Source organism: Gastrolobium bilobum, unplaced genomic scaffold (genome assembly GCF_033153095.1).
Source record: "Gastrolobium bilobum isolate Gb01-03AN ecotype WA unplaced genomic scaffold, APGP_CSIRO_Gbil_v1 utg11809, whole genome shotgun sequence".
NCBI lineage: Eukaryota > Viridiplantae > Streptophyta > Magnoliopsida > Fabales > Fabaceae > Gastrolobium > Gastrolobium bilobum.
Window position 1 is genome coordinate 332,082 of NW_026897907.1, and position 24,690 is coordinate 356,771.

The 24,690-nt window shown below is 34.4% G+C and overlaps 1 protein-coding gene and 1 pseudogene across 2 annotated transcripts; both read left to right on the forward strand.

The window, feature by feature from the left end:
- Positions 1-828: 828 nt before the first annotated feature.
- On the forward strand, positions 829-4,712 carry LOC133311341 (uncharacterized). Of its 2 annotated transcripts, XM_061512371.1 has the most exons (4): positions 829-1,050; positions 1,372-1,510; positions 4,432-4,498; positions 4,623-4,712. In XM_061512371.1, the coding sequence occupies exons 1-4, from the start codon at positions 947-949 to the stop codon at positions 4,670-4,672; spliced, it is 360 nt and encodes a 119-aa protein (XP_061368355.1). In that variant the 5' UTR covers positions 829-946; the 3' UTR covers positions 4,673-4,712. The 2 variants fall into 2 exon arrangements, 1 of the variants encoding a protein (XP_061368355.1); XR_009751551.1 differs by lacking the exons at positions 4,432-4,498; positions 4,623-4,712 and having other exon boundaries at positions 1,364-1,689.
- Positions 4,713-9,723: 5,011 nt separating this feature from the next.
- LOC133311327 (phosphatidylinositol/phosphatidylcholine transfer protein SFH3-like) lies at positions 9,724-13,398 on the forward strand (annotated as a pseudogene).
- Positions 13,399-24,690: the final 11,292 nt, after the last annotated feature.

Below are 24,690 nucleotides of genomic sequence, written 5' to 3' on the forward strand. Positions count from 1 at the left end.
TACCTTGTTTTATTTTTTTAGAAATATTTAATTATTGTCTACAAGAAGGCACGTAGGATTATTCTATAAAAAATCATTCATAAGTAAAAAATTACTCTTTGTAAAAAAGATATAAAGCCATACAACAGAATTAAAAAGAAATCACTTTCTTATTTCAATTATGAAATAAAAACTCTTTCCTAGATTGAAATCTTAAGTTTTTTCACACGCACACGCGCACACACACGTAGAGAGAGACCATTAGCAATAAATACAAAGAAAAAATAGTGCTAAAATAATTTGTGGAAAATAATGTTTTAGTAAACTTATTAACTAAATAAAAATAGTTTATATATACATTTAATATTTCATAAATAAGGAATTACAAAACAATAAAAACATGAACATATTAACAAAAATTAATAAGGATAATTTGTTTTAAAGTTTTATTAGTTTCCAAATCTACAATTAACTTACTAAGAAAATTATATTAAAAGATTAAAAATTCAAGATATATAAAGGAAGAACTTTTATATATTATTAGTTTTAGATAGAAACCATTTACTCATTTAAATCATTAAGCAAAAATCCTTTCCCATAGTCTTTGCCTTCTTTATTAAGTCAAATGCATGAACTTGATATATAAATTTATTTGTTATTGTGATGTGTATTTCTGAAAATTGACCGTCGTTTTATTTTATGACCATTTGTGTTTTGTTACCCACTTGTCTTTTCGTAATTAAAGTGATGTCGAGTGTTTTTGTGATATCTTTTATTCCTCTCTATATGTGGTTGTAACCCGTCATTTTCATTATTGTGCGTTTATCGTCTATTTTCCATTTTAAAGTTCCTTATGTTGTCTAGGGTTTCTTCTCCAAAAAAACCCATTATCGTTCCTAAACACTATTCTTTGATGTCTTGTGTTCTAGTTTTCTATGTCACTTTCTTCCTTTGTTAGGCAAAGAGTATGCTCGTGCCTATTTGTGAAGCTGGTTGTTTGTTTGAGTTTTGGATCAAATATTTCTTTGAAGAGTACCTCAATTTCTTTCCACTTATGGTTGGGTTGTCCAGGTATTTCTAGCCTATAATAGTTGCTCTTAGGTTTTCTTTTGTCATCCTTATCCTTGCATATATTTGTGGGCGGATTATGGTTTTTAACTTTTGGGTTTATCATGTTTTTGAGTGTAAATCTAACTTGTATTTATAATATCTAATCTATGTTCATGATTAGTGTAAAAGCTACAAGATTTTACCTCATTTATCCTTGGATGTAGGATTCAAGATAATTAGAATCTAAACCAAGTGATTAATTGTGTTCTTTTAATATTCTTATTCCTTTGATATTTTGTTTATTGCGATGTAAACCTCTAACAATTTTTATCAGAGCCTTAGTTCTTTAATTCTTGAAATATCCAAAATGGGTTCAACAATGGTGGAAGTGGCAAAAATTGATGGCAGAGGCAATTTCAATAAATTGAGGAAAAAGTTAAAGTTGTTTGGGATCTACAGATGTGTTCTAAAGCGCTTCGTGGTAATAAGGACTTACTCTTTACCTTATCTCTTGATGAAAAAGTTGATGTATTTGAGACTGGCCATAGTTTGTTGATTTTTCAGCTTAAGTAAGTTGATGATGAAATTACAAATGCTAGTGTATGACTTAAATTGGAGTCTTTATTCACAACTAAATTGTTGTCTAATAAAATACTCTTGAAAGAAAAAATGTTAGGATTTAGATGTGACATAAGTAGGTCTTTAGATGATGACTTGGATGTATTTAAAAGAATAACCTATTAATTTAGCTAATATCTTATGAAAACCAAGCCATCATTCAAATAAATACCTTACCAAATTTCTTCAATTATGTGAAAGCTTCCATTAAATATAACAGAGAGTCCTTATCACTTAAGGATGTGTTGTCAACCCTTAGGCCAAGGAGCTTGAGATGAATTCCAATAAAAAGTCCCTCAGATGGGCTGAGTCTTATAGCAAAGGAAAGAATAACAACTCAAACAAAAATAAAAACCAAACGAAGGGAGAAAATAACATGCTAATTATGTAATAAGGAAGGACATGTCATGGGAAACAGTCCTAAAAAGGTGGAACCACAACCCAGTGGATTCAATTGTAATAAGATAGATGTGTAATCCTATATATTGAGTTTTATAACAAGGAAAAATCAAATAGAAGGGGTTCTTAAGTACATACATTTTTACATGTGGAGTTCTCATAATGTTCTCGTTTCCTTTCAGGCTGTCATTACTTCCATCTGTTATAGAATCCTACTATAGAGAAAGGTCTGGAATTTCTTTCTAAGTTGAAATAGAAACGAAAAAAAATATATTGCGATTCTTAGAAAAAATAATAGCTTACGATTTTTCAATAATCAATTTTTTGCTTTTTGCAAAGCGTATGATATTTTAAGACAAAGTTAGTGTTGAAACACCTCAAGAAAACAAGATAGAAAAAATAATGAATAGAACTATTGTAAATAAAGTCAAATGTATGTTATTTGAATATGGCCATGAAAAGATGTTTTGGGCTAAGGGAATTCAAACACTTGTGATGTGATTAATAGTTCCCACTCATTTTATATTTCATTCAAAAATTCAATGGAACTTTGGAATAACAAACCTTTAAACTTGAATTACTTGAAATCTTTTGGTTGTTAGCATATGCTCATACTAAACAAAATAAACTCAATGATAGGATGCTTAAATATGTATTTATAGGGTATCCTCTTGGGACCAAAGGTTAAAAGCTATGGTTAAATGTTAAAAGAAAGTGTCAGTAGGGATGTGATTAAATACCTTTTGGATATTCCTCAATGTACCGTTTATTCATGGAACATGAGAAGAAGATTAATATTTATTTTGCATTTTGATGATATCAATCAATTTTATGGAATTATAAAAGAGATAATAGTTCTTTTTGCTCTATAGTTGGTCAAAACTTTATCTAGGTTCAAACCCTACAAAGAGGTGCACTCTAGATTAGAAATTGTTGAAGAAAGAATAAGAGATTTCTCTTGCTCTTTATAGGTGATTGGAAAATGATGATATATTTAACATATTCAAGGGAATTATGTACTTTATCGTCTCAAGTTATCCTATTTTATCCTATTTGGGATGTGATACAATTTAAATGGATGAATTGGACGAGTACAATAAGATTCTGTTCTAAAAAAATCTATTTGGGTTTATTTCATCTATTCCGTGATTGGAACAAGCAAGGATACATGTTACACCATGATTTTGAGTCATAAGAGATATATCAAGAAGTGACAAATCTATTCTTTCTATCAATAACAGAGTTCATCTCATGTATCATAAGGGATTTTCCTTTTCTATTGATTTCACCAAATTAGATTAGAAATAATTCTTGAACGAGGTATTCAACTTCGAGGATGAATAAAAGAATATTGGTTATACATCCTCTTTTTTATGAAGTGAATAAATCCTTTTATCGAAATATCACAAAAAATGGGACTTGAACTAAAAAATAGAATGTTCCAAATGTTCTTGGAAATTCTTATTCCCCATTTGTTTCTATATGCTTTAGGATCTCAATTCATGCATATCTCGATTTGAGAAATAAAAATAAGAGAATCAAACCATTTTTCTGACTCCTTTTAGAATTTGATAAATGTTGGTTTATTGTCTTAATTGAGTTCTAAGATTCAGAGTATCATTTCATATATATACCTTTCAATTCCACATTTAATGTGATTGAATTTATTTCTTAAAAAGAATAGATTCAATACATTTCTAATGTACCCATTGGTGCTATATTGGATTTGAATAAGATTTCATCAACCTATATTGAGTGACTGCTTCCATTATTGCTAGCAAATACAGTGATATTCCACATCATTCCTGCAAGAGGACTGGACCACTTTTTTACATGAGCCCTTGATAAAAAGATTCATTTTCTTCACAAAAAATGTAGGTTGGACCTATATAATTATATTTTTGGTATTCATAAATTAGTTGAATACATCATTTAAGAATTATTTTTTATCGAGTATGTAGAAATCAATAGAAAAGACAAATCCTTTATGATATACTAGATTTGGTTCAATTATTAATAGAGTAATTAGATCTGTCATTTCTTGAAATCTATATTACATTTAAAAATCATGGTGTAAAATGTATTACTCCTTGTTTCGATCATGGAATAGATGAAGTATAAATGAATTTTGTTGAAGAATAAAATTTGATTGGAATTGTCTATTTTATCCTTTGAAACCATAACACATGCTAAATATGATGAAATGGAATGATTTGAGGATGATATTATGAAATACGTAATTTTCTTGAATATATTAACTAGTTCATTTTCTAATTGCTTGAAAAGTAAAAAGAAACTTCTTATTTCGTATTCAACAATTTTTTTTTATCTCTAGTGGACATTTCACTAAGATCCAAACTCGTATGAAATTTTACCATTTATCAGAAAGAAGAAACAATTCACTCTTGTTGGATTCTAAAGAAATATTGGGGACGGTTATACTTACCACCAGGTAAGTTTACCACCTTTACAACCAATCTCCTAACCGTTAGATTAAAATTAAATCTAATGGTTCATAATTATCCCTTATAATCCTAATTTTTGCTCTCATATTTTCTCTGTCTTTCTCTTTCTAGGTTTGGGAATCACCTTTCTCATCCTCTCTTCCACTGTTGTGCACTTTTGAAATCAAATCACTGTAACAACTCTGATTTTAATTTCACTGTTGTGCGCTTTAGACATTTTCTAATGAAATTGGTTTGACTTAGATATCAAATCACTGTAACAACTCTGATTTTAATTCCACTGTTGTGCGCTTTAGACATTTTCTAATGAAATTGGTTTGACTTAGTCTATAAAATACCCTTTAGGTGATGAGATTCTCCAATGAAATTGGTTTTCTAATCACATATCTCATCAAATCAACACAAGTCTATAAAATACCCTCCAATGCGAATTATACCCAGCTTTGCGAATCATAGATATGCTCCGGTGGCCCTACACATTTCAAGCAAAGGGCACCTGTATACATATTTTCTCATTTTCTTTTTCTTTACTGTCCATGATGTTGATGTCGATAATTTATCAATTATTTTATTAATTTTTGTGGATTCTTAACAACTATTAATGAATATACTTCTTTCTGGAATTGTATTGATTACTTTAAGGTTGTGATGAAATAGTAGGATTAGCCATATTTTGTTAGCAGTGTCGTCGATTCTCAAACCTTAATTGTATCGATTTCAAAATAATATAACAACTATTAATCTTAATGGTATCGATTTCAAAATAATATAACATATGAGCATACCAAAATAATATAACATATTTTTGCTGGAATTGAAGATTAAAGCACTGTAACAATAAAGAGAGGACGAGATTGTTGATTCCCAAACCTAGAGAGAGACAGAGAGGGGATGAGAGAGAAAAAATTAGGATTGATTCCCAAACCTAGAGAGAGAGACAGATAGGGGATGAGAGAGAAAAATTGGAATTATAAGGGATAATTATGAACCATTAGATTTAATTTTAATCTAACGATCAGGAGATTGGTTGTAAGGGTGGTAAACTTATCTGGTGGTAAGTATAACTGTCCCCATATATATATATATATATATTTATATATATATATATTTATATATATATATATATATATATATATATATATGGGTTTAGCGGATGCACAATGGCTGCATCTAAGGATTAGTGCAGTCATATAAAATTACGTCGATTTATAGTGTGAAAGCATTATATATAGGGAATTAAAATCATATAAAGGTGGAAATAAATATAAAGCATTAAATATGAGAAATCATAACCATACAAATGTGGAAATAAATATAATATTTTTATTTTCTACAATTAATTTTGAACGCGAATTTTCTTTATCCCATCCAAAAAGACGTAGTGTTTAAATGACTGCACCAATGTTTATATACAGTCACGTTACAAATCATTTTGCCTATATCTATATTTATATATATATATATATATATATATATATATATATATATATATATACTAGTGAATTACCTGTGCCGATGCACGAAAAAAAAAAATTGGTTTGTTTGGCATGGTAGGTCGGCCCTCTGGGCCGAACTCATTTTGTCAGTATTTCAAAGGTCCCAACAGTCATTTTTTAAATAACAAAACAGTCATTCATTGTTACATTAAAAATAGGAAAGAAAATAGGATAATAAAGGTCATATCTTTGAAGATAGATAAGGAAAAGAGACGCGAATAAACAGTCATTTTTTTTGTCTTTACCTGTACCATACAATGAAGTTATATCTTTGAAGAAAGAACCCAATATACTATAGCAGTCTTTGAAATACTTCATTGTAAACTATATTAAGGGTACTATTCCTAACGCAGCCATTTTCATCAAGTATCAATATCTTCAATCCATGCTTACTCTTTACTCTAGACAGTGCCACATATAATTACCCATGAGTGAAGACAGGCTTAGGGAGATAAATTGCAACATGTGAAAGTGATTGTCCTTGACTCTTGTTGATAGTCATGGCAAACGATACAATCAGGGAGAATTGTCTTCTTTGGAAATTTACAGGAAATGTATGACTCGATGGGCTCATCGTCATTCTAGGGATTAACACAGTTTCCCCTCAATTGCTTCCTGTAAGTACAATTGCCTCAACAACATGATTCCCTAATTTTGTAATAAGCAATCTCATGCCATTGCATAAACCTCTCGACTGATTGATTTATAAATGAGAGTGATTTATAGTTTTTGAATTTTCTTCTTTAAAAAATGTGAAGTTTTTGAATTAAACTGAATAAAGATTTAAAAAACAAAGATAACGACAAAAGAGTGATTCAGTAGTTATAAATGAGATTTTCATGGAATAAAACAGTCATTTGTTTTAATAACAATGAATATCCCATTTTTTTTTCAAAAAATGTAAAGATTTGAATTAAACTCAATAAAGGTTAAAAAAACGATTAGATTACATGATAACCATCAATTATTTAAAAAACAAAGATGACGACAAAAGAGTGATTCAGTAGTTATAAATGAGATTTTCATGGAATAAAACAGAAGTTTTTTCTAATAACAAAACACTCATACCTGATTCCACTGAATCAAGAGGTTAATAAAAGATTCAAATTTAAAAATCTGAAAATAAGGAACAAAGGTCGGGATATGTATAATTATATATTTTTTTTACTAATTAATTTTTTTTCGAGTAAATAGAATTGTATTCTTTAAAAAATGTGAAGTTTTTGAATTAAATTGAATAAAGACTTAAAAAACAAAGATAACGACAAAGAGTGATTTAGTAGTTATAAATCAATGAATATCCCGTTTTTTTAACAGTCATTTCATGGAATAAAACAGTCATTTGTTTTAATAACAACGAATATCCTGTTTTTTTTCAAAAAACGTAAAGATTTGAATTAAACTGAATAAAGGTTAAAAAAATGATTAGATTACATGATCAACATCAATTATTTAAAAAACAAAGATGACGACAAAAGAGTGATTCAGTAGTTATAAATGAGATTTTCATGGAATAAAACAGTCATTTGTTTTAATAACAATGAATATCGCTTTTTTTTTTTCAAAAAACGTAAAGATTTGAATTAAACTGAATAAAGGTTAAAAAAATGATTAGATTACATGATCAACATCAATTATTTAAAAAACAAAGATGGCGACAAAAGAGTGATTTAGTAGTTATAAATGAGATTTTCATGGAATAAAACAGAAGTTTTTTCTAATAACAAAACACTCATACCTGATTCCACTGAATCAAGAGGTTAATAAAAGATTCAAATTTAAAAATCTGAAAATAAGGAACAAAGGTCGGGATATGTATAATTATATATTTTTTTTACTAATTAATTTTTTTTCGAGTAAATAGAATTGTATTCTTTAAAAAATGTGAAGTTTTTGAATTAAATTGAATAAAGACTTAAAAAACAAAGATAACGACAAAGAGTGATTTAGTAGTTATAAATCAATGAATATCCCGTTTTTTTAACAGTCATTTCATGGAATAAAACAGTCATTTGTTTTAATAACAACGAATATCCTGTTTTTTTTCAAAAAACGTAAAGATTTGAATTAAACTGAATAAAGGTTAAAAAAATGATTAGATTACATGATCAACATCAATTATTTAAAAAACAAAGATGACGACAAAAGAGTGATTCAGTAGTTATAAATGAGATTTTCATGGAATAAAACAGTCATTTGTTTTAATAACAATGAATATCCCTTTTTTTTTTTTCAAAAAACGTAAAGATTTGAATTAAACTGAATAAAGGTTAAAAAAATGATTAGATTACATGATCAACATCAATTATTTAAAAAACAAAGATGGCGACAAAAGAGTGATTTAGTAGTTATAAATGAGATTTTCATGGAATAAAACAGAAGTTTTTTCTAATAACAAAACACTCATACCTGATTCCACGGAATCAAGAGGTTAATAAAAGATTCAAATTTAAAAATCTGAAAATAAGGAACAAAGGTCGGGATATGTATAATTATTTTTTTTTACTAATTATTTTTTTCGAGTAAATAGAATTGTATTCTTTAAAAAATGTGAAGTTTTTGAATTAAACTGAATAAAGATTTAAAAAACAAAGATAACGACAAAGAGTGATTAAGTAGTTATAAATCAATGAATATCCCGTTTTTTAACAGTCATTTCATGGAATAAAACAATCATTTGTTTTTATAACAATGAATATCCTGTTTTTTTTTTTAAAAAACGTAAAGATTTGAATTAAACTGAATAAAGGTTAAAAAAAACGATTAGATTACATGATCAACATCAATTATTTAAAAAACAAAGATGACGACAAAGAGTGATTTAGTAGTTATAAATCAATGAATAAACAATCTTGACCATTGATTTAAAGTAACAAATCCTGTCAATTGAAAATATAATTCTTTTTTGTATTTATTATATTCACCGATTTACCATTAAAGGAAACTTTTTTAAATGTTGTAGTGTGAACACATTGGTGAAATTGAACCACAGTGCGACACGTCAGCAAGGTTTTCACAGAATGGAATTCCTTTATAATATAAGATATATATATATATATATATATATAGTATATTATTATTCTTATTAGGCCAAGACTTTTTTTTAAAATATAGGTCAGGTCATACTTATAATTTGGGACCTACACAGGCTAACAGGCCAGGCCAGACCCAATATTTTTTAAACAGACTTTGTCTATTTAAGTCAAAGCCTAACCTAGCCTATTTACACCCCTAGTTGTACCATTTTGGCATTCCTAATCCCATAGTGGCCGCAACTTTGAGAGAATTATTCGAATAATATATTTTCACTCTTCTCTTCGTTTTGCAACCCCTACATTCCTGTATCAAGGTATCTTCTCATCTCCTAACATTCTATCTTCTTCTCCTCCTTATTACCTACCAATATGTATGATATGTTGATATCCATTTTGATGCCATTTTAGCGTTTTTATTTGCTTGAGCTGCATTTGATCATGCATATAATTAGATATCTATCTCGTTCTTTCTTTCTATGTTTTTTTTTTGTCCATGCATGCTAAAATATGAACATGGTTGATTGTTTTATTGGATAAAGAATTGATCTTTTTAGCTTCTGACATGTTGTTTATGACTAAAAGGTGGTAGGTGCACGTGAAGGCTCGATTGTGGGCTTTTCATGTATGTTACTGCTTGATTCTCTTTTTCCTTACGACTAATCTTACAAGATTCAATTAATCATGTGTGACATTATGTCTGGATCTGTTGACCGAACCATGAAACTTGGTAAGTCTAATTACTTGAATTTCATATCTCAGAACTTTCCTCTGCATCCTTTGTGGTTCTTTGTCTGTATTTACTTATATTCTTTGCATGCACTATGAAATCTTTATCAATTCTATATATGGTTACATTCGTACTAGCTAGAATGTGGAATGTTATGCCATAACTATTTTGCATGCTTTTTAACATGCGATGATGAGAAAAGTGGAAAATAGAGGAAACTGAAATCAGTTTATCATCACAAACAAGCATTTTCTATTCAGAATGCGTTCGATAACAAACAAAAAGCAGTTATAAATCCATATGTTATGCTATTGGAAAACAGATGATTTATATTTTCCTTGGTTATATATTAATTAAAACATCAGCATCAGGATGATATGTTAAACGTGTGAATATATGAATTTCTGTCATCTGATTCAAACTTCTGTGAGTAAATTGTTTTCTTCATGCAAGCACAGGTCATGAAATTGAAAATTCCGAGGATGAAAAGAAAAGGCTTGGGTCGCTAAAGAAGGCGGCAATCAATGCCTCAACTAAGCTCAGGCATTCCTTTACCAAGAAGGGGCGAAAACACAGCAGGGTAATGTCTCTTTCTATTGAGGATGAAATTGATGCTGAAGAGTTACAGGCAGTTGATGCTTTTCGCCAAGCACTGATCTTGGAAGACCTATTACCCTCAAAATATGATGATCATCATATGATGCTTAGGTAACCCTTTTAACATAGTCTTTTGTTCACTATTTATTTATAGTTGTAGCATGAGTAAGTAACTTCGCTTAATGCCTTAATTGATGATCTCTCAGATTCTTGAGAGCAAGGGAGTTTGACCTTGAGAAAACAAAACAAATGTGGGCAGATATGCTTAAGTGGAGGGATGGAATTTGGTGCTGACACTATCATGGAGGTGATCATGTGGAAAAGATAAGAATCACCCTTTATATATTTTGTGGTGTTCTTCATCTAATCATAAATTTTTTGTGTTGTTTAGGATTTTGAATTCGAGGAAATTGATGAAGTTCTAAAATACTACCCACAAGGGCATCATGGAGTTGATAAGGATGGACGACCGTTTACATTGAAAGATTGGGCCAGGTTGACTGTAACAAGCTTATGCAAGTAACAACTATGGAACGTTATCTCAAGTACCATGTTAGAGAGTTTGAGAGGACCTTCGCTGTTAAGATGCCTGCTTGTTCAATCGCAGCAAAGAAGCACATTGACCAAAGCACAACTATTTTGGATGTGCAAGGAGTGGTGCGTATAAAATTCTAACCCTATATTTTAGTTCTTCAATCTATCTTGCCCAATGAGAAACCAATAAGAGGAAAGAAATATTGTAACACATTAGATGATAGTCACTAAAGATTTAAAGAGGAAATGTCCAATTCCAATTATACTAGTGGATATCATATCAATTGTTGTAAATGTTTTTCATATTGAAAGAAGTTTCACACAATTGCTGACTAGCATGCTTGGTCAGGGTCTTACAAGTATGAACAAAGCTGCAAGGGATCTCCTCCAGCGGCTTCAGAAGATTGTTGGTGACAACTATCCTGAGGTACTTGTTAATCTACTTAGGCATGGCAATAGTTTAAATAGCCTTCTAAATTTACCCTAACTGAGTTTTCCTTTGCATGCAGATCCTGAACCGTATGTTCATCATCAATGTTGGTTCTGGATTTAGGCTCCCTTGGAATACCGTTAAGCCATTCCTTGATCCCAAGACCACCTCAAAAATCCAGGTAAGCGTTTTTAGTCTACTTATCAATTTGAACCAAGGTGGATTTTCAGTTAAGTAGGGGCAATAAACATATTAATGTTTTGTTCACCAGGTCCTAGGTAACAAATACCAGAGCAAGTTGCTTGAAATCATTGATGCCAGGTTAAATTTATCTCATTCTTCATTGAAGTATTTTTTTTTCTCTTCATGACCAAATTCATTGATTTATAATTATGTTGTTCCATCATGGCACTGACATTACTCCTTAAGACTATAAATAACACCTTGTCTACGGTATTTAACAGTGAACTTCCAGAGTTCTTGGGCGGTACTTGTACTTGTGCAGATAAAGGTGGTTGTATGTTTTCTGACAAGGGACCATGGAATGACCCAGACATCTTGAAGGTAGTTTACTGCTGAAATATCAATTTCTTTAGTAATATAATATAGCAAATGAAAACAATAAAGTATTTCTTCTGGATGAATTAGATGGTTCAAAATGACGAGGGAAAATTCAAGGGAAAAACCTTATCCGGCGTTGAGGATGAAACATCACTTCAAAAGACAGTCGGTTTCCTAAACTTTTAACATTTTCAGAGAGCAAAGCTTTGTCCTAAAACTTTTCTCTGTATTTATTTGACAAAATATTTGATTAATATTCTTTTTTTTTTGCCTATAATATTAAGGGTTACAAAAAATCTTTTCCAGAGACACATGATGTGCAATGTTTGTCGCCAAAAGTAAGTTTCCTAGGCTTCAATCAGTTGTTGTTCCCGTCCTATGTATTATTTCTTTCAAAAAATAGTTTTGAGGAAACTGCTTAGTTTATCTAGTCATGTTGTTCGTTGTGTCTGTAAACTTGAGGTCATATGAATTTCTCTTGTTTCCTACTTCTGTTTCTGAGAACATATATATTGCAGGTCGAAGCAATGTAATGTGTATCAGTATGACGCCTTTGTCCCAGTGCTTGACGAGCCAGTCGATTCATCTTGGAAGAAATCAGTACAAAATGATAAATATGCATCTTCTCAAGGTATTAGGTACTTCTATTTGATTGTTCTTTCATCTTATAAGTAACATATATTACATGGTCAGCAGTAAAACACTGCTCATAACAATTTGAACAACATAATCAGCATTTTTTGCTCATTGACAAGGAAGAAACATATCAAAATATGGTTTTGTTAAAATTCTAAATTTATTTTCCTTGCATACAGATTGTTTCCCTACCCATAATAGCAAGAATACTGATGGGTTTAACAATCAATTTGTTGGTGGAATCATGGCCTTAGTAATGGGAATTGTAACCATGATCCCTATGGCCTTAGTAATGAGAATTGTAACTATGATCCGTATGACATGTAACTTGCCAAGGAAAATAACTGAAGCAACACTCTATAGCAAGGAATACATGACAATGATGAAGCGCATGGTTGAACTAGAAGAGAAAATGACTGTTCTCAGCATGAGACCTGTCATGCCACCCGAAAAGGAGGAAATGCTAAATGATGCTCTAAACAGGGTCAGTACTCACTCTCGAACAAGAGTTGGCTGCAACCAAAAAGGTATTACTGTTTTTCCTTGATACTTGAATCAATGCCATCATTATTTGGGGAATAAAATAAAAGATGATAAAACATCTTCCACTAGATAACTACGTGTGCGCTAACATTTTTGGAATTTAATTTGCTTCCTATTTGGGGTTTAGGCACTTGATGATGCCCTTGCTAGACAAGTAGAACTTCAAGCTCAAATTGATGAGAAGAAGAAAAAGAAGAAGAAGAAGAAGAAGAAGAAGAAGTTGGTATGTCATACCTGCCATGCATTCCTATAAAAAAAAAATACTATCGAGTGCTTTTGTTCACACTCATTTTTGAGTTTGTGATTACAGTTCCGCTTCCACTGGTAAAGATGATAGGTGTGCTTTGCTGTGTGACCTTCAAATATTTAACATCCGCGCGACACAATCCCTCAAAGCATCTGAGACAGTTTGTGGGAAGGATACTCAGTTTGTCTATTCATAAGGATTGACTCCCCAATAATATACTTTTTTATTTATTTTTTGGAACGGTACTAAACCCCATGTTTTTGGAGGCTTTCTATACCCTCGAATGCCTATTGCATTTGGTTAATTTATATGTATTATTAGATTATTTATAATCTTCTTAAAAATCTATGAACTTTTGATAGCATGGTATAAATTTTCGTAAATAGTATTCAACATTAATTTGTAAATCTGGCTATTACTATGATTACACAAGATTTATAAAAATAATAATATCCTATATGTTTGAAATAAACTACCGATGCACTATTCTTTGGAATGTATGTCCCGAGATTAGCAGTGATACACTCAATAGTCAATACTACCTCCACGATATTTGCCAAAGAAAAAGAACAACGAAAATGAATAAATTAATCAAATCTATGATTATAATAAATCAAATCAACTTTTTTATGTAAAAGTGATTTTCAGATCATACATCCAAACGTAAAATAACTTTACCTTTTAAAAAAAGTTATTTTAAAAAAAGCAATGCATAAAAAGTTATTTTTTTAAAAGCTCATCCAAACGGGCCCTAATTGCTTCAATTACATTTTTTAAAATCATATTAACAAGCATTAAACTACTTTTGATTGAATTTGATGCCGTAAGTGCATAGAAAAATAGCTAAATAGAAAGTTATGATACGATAAAAGAGTGGAAATAGTGATCAGTTATAATTATAATTATCAAAATAATAAAATTCAACTCCTAAGGTCATAAGCACGCTTTTATATACTAATTATAAATTCGAAAGTCTGCTACAGTTCCCTCTCTCGGCACGCCTATGCTGTCCAACAGAACCCTGGCCAGCTGGCTCGCGTCGCCATAGCCGTTAGCCTCTTGAAGGTCTAAAGCACAGCTTCCTACCTCTCCAACCTCACGCGCGAATCCGGCAACTCGCCCGCTGCCAAGGCAGTCCATGACTGCTTCTCGAAATTAGACGACGTCGTCGACCAAATCCGCGACTCACTGGAGCAAATGCGGCAGATAGGATCCTCTGGCACCGGGGATGGCACCAGCTCGTTCCGATTCCAGATGAGTGCGGCGCTCACCAACGAAGGGACGTGTTCGGACGGATTCAACGAAGTATCGGAGGGTCCGGTGAAGACGGATGTATCCCGTCGGGTGACGAAGGTGAAGAAGATAACAAGCAATGCTTTGGCGCTTGCGATTAGTTATAGCAACAAGGGAATGCCTTGAACTTTCAGATTCTTCGGTCTTATGTGATGTTGCAATGAAGATTAACATTTATAACGATGATCAAACTAGCTAACTGATTAACATTTATTTTTCAATCAATACACCAAACTCATTTATTGATTGAATTAATGCAACATTTTCAGGATTTAATTTTGGTACAAATGTTATTGTGTTTTTTTAGTGTTATCATTCAATCTTGCATTGAAACTATATATAATAGAATTGACTATGTTAATAATCGCATAAAATATAACTTATTTAATTCACTAACTTGAATTAATTTAGTCAACTCTCAGCATGCCTCTCTAATAGTAGAGGAAGGATTGAATAGATGATTTAATTTGCATTTATGTCTTGCTTCCCTGAGTTTGTCTAAAACGAAGGTTGTGTTTGAGTAATTTACTAATCGGATTGCATGGATGAGTACAATCTGTCAATTCGGTCGAAGTATATCCTGAACAAAATGATTTTGCTCTCTGTAAATGATCATGTTTTACTTCTACTTCTCACTTGTTTCTCCGATTATATTTTTGCGCAGGAAAATAATAGCATGTTATTCAGTAATATTAGAAGCACGAATTTCATAGCATTTACCATCTTGGCTTTGAATGTTTGAATGAAAATGATCCACTTCTGATTAATGTTCTGCTTTGAATTCAATTTGCAACTGGGCTTTTGGGGAGGATTTATTCTATGTAACTTGATCTTGTTTGCATTCATTACTCGTAAATAAAGTTTCTTGTTTCCCCCCTAATTAAAACTATATATAATAAAATTGACTATATTAATAATCACATAAGATATAACTTATTTAATTCACTGACTTCAATTAATTTAGTCAACTCTGAGCATGTTTTTTTTTTTGGAAATAATAGGAAATTAAAACAAAAACACAACAAAAAGAAACTAGGCAAAAGCCTAGACCAGTGAACACCTATAGTGTCACCATACAGACTATCAATACAACCTGACGGTGGACTATCAAATTCCTGAATTACCCAAGAGAAACCATAAGAGTAAGAGGCTAGAAAGTCCGCTACTCTATTTCCTTCACGGTGAATGTGAGACATATATATCTGCCAATCTCGCTGCATCAAATTTCGAATACGATTCACCAAATTAGCCGCAGGGTAATCATGGTGGCACCCATTTGTAATGAGCTGTTGAGCTGAAAGAGAATCTCCTTCGAGCCTGTTAGAATATTAGATATGATATGATTAGATTTGATTAGATATGATTGGATTCTGTCTTATCCGTAAATAGTCTGACTGTATTCTGACTGTATTAGGATTAGGTTTGGATTAGGTTTGCGCCTTACACTTAAGCCCATTAGGGTCTCTATATATTGTAACTCCCTGACACAGATCAATACACAACGTATTCTTTTACATTTAACTTGGTATCAGAGCTCTTTCGTTCTAGGAACCCTCGCTTCTGCTCAGAAACCTTGTTTTTTGCTTTAAAAACCTAAGCCCACTGCTTAGGAGTCCTCTTTCTTGCCGTGCGTCCTTCCGGCAAGCCTTCTAGGGCTGTAAACAGCCTCTGAGTGATTTTTCCAAACGCGTCAGCACCTCCGACGGCCACCGGAACCACCGCCCGCCGTCAGAATCACTGTTCAGGCAACCAGAGACTTTTTCCGGCGACTTTTCCAACCAAACTTCACGCGATCAGGACCCTCTCTTCCCGGCAACCAGGTCTGTGGTGGTCCGGTCAGCAACGCATCTCCCACGCGCCTTCACGCGCCACCTTCTGCCGGCGCGTGAGCACTATTCCAGCGGCTTTTTCCGGCCAGTCTTGGACAGAGAAGCTCGCCTTCTCCTCCCCTTTCTGGATCTGTGATTGTTTCTCTGTGGGTCTGACCTTAGACGCGTGGTTCTTCTTGATTGGATATCGTTTGCCTTCGTTTACGGCTTTTATATTTTATCTTTAAATGGCAGCAGCATCTCCTGATCTCTCGGAGGTTAACTCTCCTTCTATTGTTGCAAATATAGCTCAGTCAGACAAAGTATCATTTGGTTCAGGTTCGGACTGTGCTGCACTCCAAACCCCTCTCAGGAAGGCTTCTCCTCAGTCTCAGCCTTATACTGGTAATCCCGTTGCTTGTGTTTCTCATTCTACATCACTTGGCACTTGGATATTTGACTCCGGTGCTACCAATCATCTCTGTGGTAATAAGGAACTCTTTACATCTCTTACTTATTCTGATCATTTACCGTCTTTTACCCTTGCGGATGGAACCAAAGCCCCAGTTTGTGGGATTGGACAAGCTCGTCCGACCTCTACCTTGGCCCTGACATCTGTCTATTACATTCCTGGCATCCCTTATAACTTAATTTCTATTAGTAAGTTGATCCACTCCCTCACTTGCACCATTACTTTCTCTAACCATTCTGTTTCTGTGCAGGATCCGGGTACGGGGAAAATGATTGGAGTGGGTCGTGAGTCACGGGGGCTTTATTATCTGGATGTGCCTCGTCCTTCAGTAGCATGCTCTCTCACAGAATCTCCACAACTTATCCACAGTCGCCTTGGTCATCCAAGTCTTTCAAAGTTGCAGAAAATGGTTCCTCTTTTGTCCGGTCTTCAGTCTTTAGATTGTGTGTCATGTCAACAAGGGAAGCATACACGCTCCTCTTTTGCCAGTCGAGTCAATAAACGAGCTGATGCCCCTTTCTCTCTTGTTCATTCAGATATCTGGGGTCCAAGTCGTACCTTGTCTGTCTTAGGTTTTCGGTATTTCGTTACCTTTATTGATGATTTTTCCCGTTGCACTTGGACCTATTTAATGAAAAATCGTTCTGAGTTATTTTCCATTTATAAAAAGTTTTCTACTGAGATCCATACTCAATTTGGTGTTTCTATTCGTATTCTACGTAGTGATAATGCTAAGGAATATGTTTCTATTGATTTTTCTAATCTCTTGGCCACACAAGGTACTTTACATCAAACTACTTGTCCTCACACTCCACAACAAAATGGGGTGGCTGAACGTAAAAACAGACATCTCATTGAAACTGCCCGTACCCTTCTTATTCATATGCAGGTTCCTCTTCACTTCTGGGCAGATGCTGTACTCATCTCTTGTTTTCTCATCAATCGCATGCCTTCATCTGTGCTCCACAATGACATTCCTCATAATCTATTGCTTCCAGATGTTCCTCTTTATCCTCTAACTCCACATGTCTTTGGTTGTACTTGTTTTATTCATGATCTCACTCCTGGTAAGGATAAGTTAACATCCAAAGCCTTTCAGTGTATCTTTCTTGGTTATTCTCGTCTTCAAAAGGGTTATCGTTGTTATTCTCCCGACCTTAAGCGTTACTTAGTTTCCGCTGATGTCACTTTTCTTGATCAACAACCCTTTAATTCTATCCCATCTCAGATGTCACAGGTTGATCATGTACTTCCTGTCCCTTTTCTTGACTTGTCTTTGCCAGCTGCAGGTGCTTCTATTCCAGATGAGCAACCTATTGCTTCTATACCTGAGGACCGTCCACTTCTCACCTATCAGCGTCGCAAAACTGTGCCTCCTGTCGACTCGACTCTTGCTGACTCATCGTCCACTGCTGTTGCTTCTTCCCCTCCGGATCCTTCATCAGAGACTCTTCCTATTGCTCAAAGAAAAGGTACACGTACTACTCGTAACCCTTATCCTCTTTATACCTTTTTGAGTTATGACCGTCTTTCTTCACCTCATTTCACCTTTGTTTTTAGTCTTTCTTCTATTTCTATTCCTAAGACCACAGGTGAAGCACTTTCCCATCCAGGGTGGCGCCAAGCAATGCTTGATGAGATGACTGCACTTCATTCCAATGGCACTTGGGACCTTATTTCTGCTCCTCCAGAGAAGTCTATAGTTGGTTGTCGCTGGGTTTTTACTGTGAATGTTGGACCTGATGGCCATATTGATCGTCTCAAGGCACGTTTAGTTGCCAATGGTTACTCAAATCTTTGGCCTTGATTATAGCGATACATTTTCTCCGGTCACTAAGATGGTGTCAGTCCGCCTCTTTCTTGCCCTTGCTGCTGTTCGTCACTGGCCACTCCTTCAACTTGACATCAAAAATGCCTTTCTTCATGGTGATTTACAAGAAGAAGTTTACATGGAGCAACCATCTGGTTTTGTTGCTCAGGGGGAGTCTGGAAAGGTGTGTCGTCTTCGGAAATCCTTATATGGTCTCAAGCAGTCTCCTCGAGCATGGTTCAGTCGTTCCAGTTCTGCTGTTCAGGCGTTTGGCTTAATCCGCAGTAAAGTTGACCATTCTGTGTTTTATAGGATTACATCTCCTGATAAGTGTATCTATTTGTTAGTCTATGTTGACGACATCATTCTCACCGGAAGTGATCAAGACGGAATTCGTCAGTTAAAACAGCATTTGTTTAGTACATTTCAAACAAAGGACCTTGGGAAGCTGCGTTACTTCTTGGGAATTGAGGTGGCGCAATCAAGACAGGGCATTTCTATCTGTCAAAGGAAATATGCCTTGGATATCCTACAAGAAACTGGTATGTTGGGGAGTAAACCAGTTGATACACCTATGGATCCTAATGTCAAGTTATTACCCGGACAGGGGGAGCCGTTATCTGATCCTGGACGTTATCGGAGGCTAATTGGGAAGCTCAATTATCTTACTGTGACTAGGCCAGATATTTCTTTCGCTGTCAGTACGGCCAGTCAGTTCCTTGATTCCCCTTGTGATTCACATTGGGATGCTGCTGTGAGGATCCTCCGATACATCAAAGGAGCACCAGGAAAAGGTTTGTTGTATTCGGATCAGGGAAATACAGAAATTTGTGGTTACTCAGATGCCGATTGGGCAGGATCACCCTCGGACAGACGCTCTACTTCTGGTTATTGTGTCTTCTTCGGAGGAAACTTAATCTCATGGAAAACAAGAAACAACCTGTTGTTTCCCGATCTAGTGCAGAAGCTGAGTATCGTGCAATGGCAAATACTACCTGTGAGTTGATCTGGTTAAAGCAGTTGATTCAGGAGCTTCATCTTTGTGAACAGAAACAACCCATGACACTCATCTGTGATAATCAAGCTGCGCTACATATATCCTCTAATCCTGTTTTTCATGAGAGGACCAAACATATAGAGATTGATTGTCACTTCATTCGGGAAAAGATTCAGTCAGGAGAAATCAAGACAGCTTTTGCCAACTCGTCTAATCAACTAGCAGATGTTTTCACTAAAGCTCTTAGAGGTCCTCGGGTTGAATACATTTGTAACAAGCTTGGTGCTCATAATATATACGCACCAGCTTGAGGGGGAGTGTTAGAATATTAGATATGATATGATTAGATTTGATTAGATATGATTGAATTCTGTCTTATCCGTAAATAGTCTGACTGTATTCTGACTGTATTAGGATTAGGTTTGGATTAGGTTTGGGCCTTACACTTAAGCCCATTAGGGTCTCTATATATTGTAACTCCCTGACACAGATCAATACACAACGTATTCTTTTACATTTAACTACTTGCCTAAAACCTTTATCCCAAGCTAGCTCCAAACCAACCAAGAAAGCCCATAACTCAGCATGCAAAACTGTACCTGAGCCTAAATTTTTACAGAATCCGACGATCCAAGTTCCTGAGGCATCCCGAAGAACTCCTCCACACCCAGTCCTAGTACCATTAGCATCACATGCACCATCAACATTAAGCTTAACCCAATCCACAGGAGGACACCACCAAGCAACCAATCTCTCTATTCGATTCCTTGGTTGATTGACCGCTCCAAAAACAGGGTTAGCTGTAAGAGCGACACTATCTCTGAAACCAATTGCTGAACAGACAAGTGAATAAGTATTCTGGCGATCACCTTAAAAAACCCAAGAATTCCTACATTTCCAATTTTTCCAGGCTAAGATTCCAAATAAAAGAGGCCAGTCCAACCCCATCCCCCAATCCTTTGAGCTGTCTAAATTAGAAATGATCCAATTGTGCAGGTTGAGGTTTAAAAATTCACGCTGATTTATATGAGGCATTATCATGCACCATACTTCCTTTGATTGTGGACAGTCGCGAATAGTATGAAGGATAGTTTCACTAGACTGATTACATCTAGGACACAGATCTGAAAGAGCCATATGACGGCGGTGTCTACAAACATTAGTCAACAGCTTCTCCCCTGCCATTAACCAAAGAAAAAAGCGAATTCTTTCTTGCCTCTGCCATCTCCAAACACTTTCCCAAGGAAACTGTTGGATTGTAGTATCATTGATGGTTAATATTGCATATGCTGACTTAACAGTAAACTTGCCATCTGTCGTTCCATTCCAAATTAAATGATCCTGGCCATCTTGACTAGAAGGAGGAAGAAAATACATAAATCGATGCAGAACAGAATCTGGAAGCAATTGTCGAAGAGAATTCCATTTCCATTGCCCCAATTCATCCACGTAGTCCACCACCTTCTGAAGAGTATCACTAACAGAAAACTGAGAACCTGCATATGAGATCAAAGGACCACAATCTCAGCATGTTTTCCTGATAGTAAAGGAAGGATTGAATAGATAATTTGATTTGCATTTATGTCTTGCTTCCGTGAGTTCGTTTAAAACAAACTCATTTATTGATTGAATTAATGCAACATTTTCAGGATTTAATTTTGGTACAATGTTATTTTGTGTTTTTATTATGGGGAATGATATTGGAACAACCAAGTTGTGTTAGTATCATATTACTACCAATCAATCTCACCGTTAGATCAATTATGTTGATCCAACGGTTATATTAATATTCATCTTTGTATGGTTATAATTCCCCATATTTAAAATGAAAGCATTAAATATAGGAAATCATAACCATACAAAGGTGAAAATAAATATAAAATATTAAATTTGGAAAATCATAACCATACAAAGATGGAAATAAACATAACCGTTGGATCAACATAATCGATCTAACGGTGAAATTGATTGGTAGTAACTCAACTTGGTTGTGACAATTTTCCCCCCTTTTATTATTGCTATCTATGATGCACCGAATACTGACATTAGACACAACACGCCGACATGTTAATTCTAAAAAATGACATATTTTGACACCTTGGGACATGTTTTGATATTAAATAATACTTTTAATATATATAATATAATTTATATTTAATACATATAACAGTCCATAATAAGTCATATAACCAATCAAATATTCAAATTTTATAACAAAAATAAATAAAAATATTTTTTCGTACCTTGTTAATTTTTCATGTCAAATTTCGTAACAGAAAAAAATTGATTTATATATTGTTTTTTTATGTTTAGTTAATAAAATAAAATTAAGACTAAAAAAAAAATGTGTCAAAAAAACGTGTCGAAGAATTGACCACGTGTCCCAAAATATTGACCGCGTGTCGGAGCGTGTCGATGTCTGACATGCATTTTTTTTTTCAAAAAAAGGCATGTCCGAGTTTCCTAGATTGTTATCATTCAATCATGCATTGAAACTATATATAATAAAATTGACTATATTAATAATCGCATAAAATATAACTTATTTAATTCACTAACTTGAATGAATTTAGTCAACTCAGCATGTTTTTCTAATAGTAGAAGAAGGATTGAATAGATGATTTGATTTGCATTTATGTCTTGCATCCGTGAGTTCGTCTAAAACGAATATTGTGTTTGGGTAATTTACTAATCGGATTGCATGGATGAGTACAATCTATCAATATGGTCGAAGTTTATCCTGAACTGAATGATTTTGCTTTCTGTAAATGATCATGTTTTACTTATACTTCTCACTTATTTTTCCGATCATATTTTTGTGCAGGAAAATAGCAGCATGTTATTAAGTAATAACTAATAACATTTTTAGAGGCACGAATTTCATAGCATTTACCATCTTGGCTTTGAATGTTTGAATGAAAATGATCCGCTTCTGGTTATTGTTCTGCTTTGAATTTAATTTGCAGCTGGGCATTTGGGAAGGATTTATTCGATGTAACTTGAATTTTTTTACAAAAGAACTTTCCAATCACACATTGAGAATATATATTTTCTTCGATCTTATTTGTCTAGAGATTATATTAGTTGGGTTTCTTTGTTGGATATTATTAGAATATACACTTTTATTCTTTTTCTTTTAGTTAGTTACTGATGTATAGGATATTGGTTATTGGCTCATGTGCCACATATGCCTCAGTTTGTTATTTTCTCTCTCTTTTCTGTCAGTACACGTTTTGCTGATATAAGAGCAATGCTCTCTGTACACATGACTCTCAGTTTTACAGAATGAAATTTGTTACAGTTCTTTCCAATTTCTTCTTCTAATATGGTATCAGATGACTTTTTTTGACCTCCGAGCCTTTTTCCATGGCTCGTGGTGGCAAAAACACCAACCCCATTCCATCCTCTTCTTCTACATCCAACGTTGCTTCCTCCTCTGCTTCCATGGAGGACTCTGCAAGCCCTTACTATCTTCAGAATGGTGATCATCCTGGTCTCATTCTGGTCACTCATTCCCTCACTGGACCCAACTTCAATTCATGGAATCGAGCAATGCTCATTGCTCTTACTGCCAAAAACAAAGTGTGTTTTGTTGATGGCAGTCTCCTTCGTCCTGATCACTCTGATCTTCTCTTTGCTGCTTGGACCCGATGCAATTCTATGGTAATTTCATGGCTTCTCAACTCTGTCTCCAAAGAGATTGCTGATAGCCTTATGTATTTTTCCACGGCTTATGATCTCTGGGATGATCTCCGTGTTCTCTTCCATCAAGCCAATGGACCGCGTATATTTCAGTTGAAGCAGCAAATCTCTTCGTTGCATCAAGGGAGTCTGGATGTCAACACTTATTATACAAAGCTGAAGATTCTTTGGGATGAACTCAAAGATTATTCTCCCAACCTTGCTTGCACTTGTGGTGCTCTTCGGATTTTATCATCCACCCAACAACAAGACTATGCCATGCAATTTTTAATGGGGTTGAACGACTCATTTTCTTCAATCAGGGCCCAGATCCTTCTTATGGAACCACTGCCTCAGTTATCTCGCGTCTTCTCTTTAGTCATACAAGAGGAACGCCAAAGGCAAATCACGCCTTCCTTCCCTCCATCCCTTGATACTCCAATGATGAACACCGCCTCTACCGTTCCTGCTGCATCTGTTATGGCTTCACCGCCGGTTACTGCCGCTGTCTCCGCTCCACGCCGCCCTCGTCCTTACTGCACCCACTGCCAGCAGTTGGGCCATGTCCGAGACAAGTGTTTTAAGCTTCATGGCTTCCCACCGGGTTACAAACCCAGAAGCCCCAAAAACCCATATGGCCCACCTCCACATCAGGCCCAAATTCACTTAGCCACTACTCAACCCTATTCCTCTCTACCCCCACACGATCCCCTCACCCCCACTCAATATCATCAGCTAATTTCCCTGTTCCACAAAACCCTGATCCCACCATCACCACACCTTCAACTGATTCGTCATCAACTACTTCATTTGCTCCAAATCCCATGATCGCAAGCTTCAGTGGTAAGATTTCATCATCTATTCCTTCAAATCTTTGGGTACTTGACACTGGTGCCACTCACCATGTCACTTACCTCTCCTCTCTTCTTTCACATCCTTCCTTCCCTTCTTCATCTGCTTCTATTTCTCTTCCTAACGGTTCTAGCATTCCAATTTCCTCTGTTGGAAACGTTTCCCTTTCTTCTTCTTTAACATTGCATCGCGTTCTTTTTGTTCCATCTTTTAAATTGAACCTCATCTCCGTTAGTGCTCTAACCAGAGATTCTAACATCCTTGTTTTTTTTTTCTGGTTCTTTTTGTATGCTTCAGGATGCTACAACTCACAAGACGATTGGGATTGCTAGGCGCACGGGTGACTTGTATTTTTTTGATTCCTCAAATTTCTTCCCCATTTCTGATGTTCCCCGTCCCTTTTGTTCGGCTACTGTTGTTCCCTCTTCTGTTTTATGGCACTCTCGGTTAGGCCATCCAT

What these genes read in the sequence shown, in the direction of transcription:
- LOC133311341 (XM_061512371.1), top strand. Translation starts at nt 947, where the DNA reads ATGCTCGTGCCTATTTGTGAAGCTGGTTGTTTGTTTGAGTTTTGGATC. An exon ending in CTTATGGTTGGGTTGTCCAG is followed by an intron (nt 1,051 to 1,371) that starts GTATTTCTAGCC and finishes TCAGAGCCTTAG; the next exon opens with TTCTTTAATTCTTGAAATAT. An exon ending in ACGGTTATACTTACCACCAG is followed by an intron (nt 4,499 to 4,622) that starts GTAAGTTTACCA and finishes TTCTCTTTCTAG; the next exon opens with GTTTGGGAATCACCTTTCTC.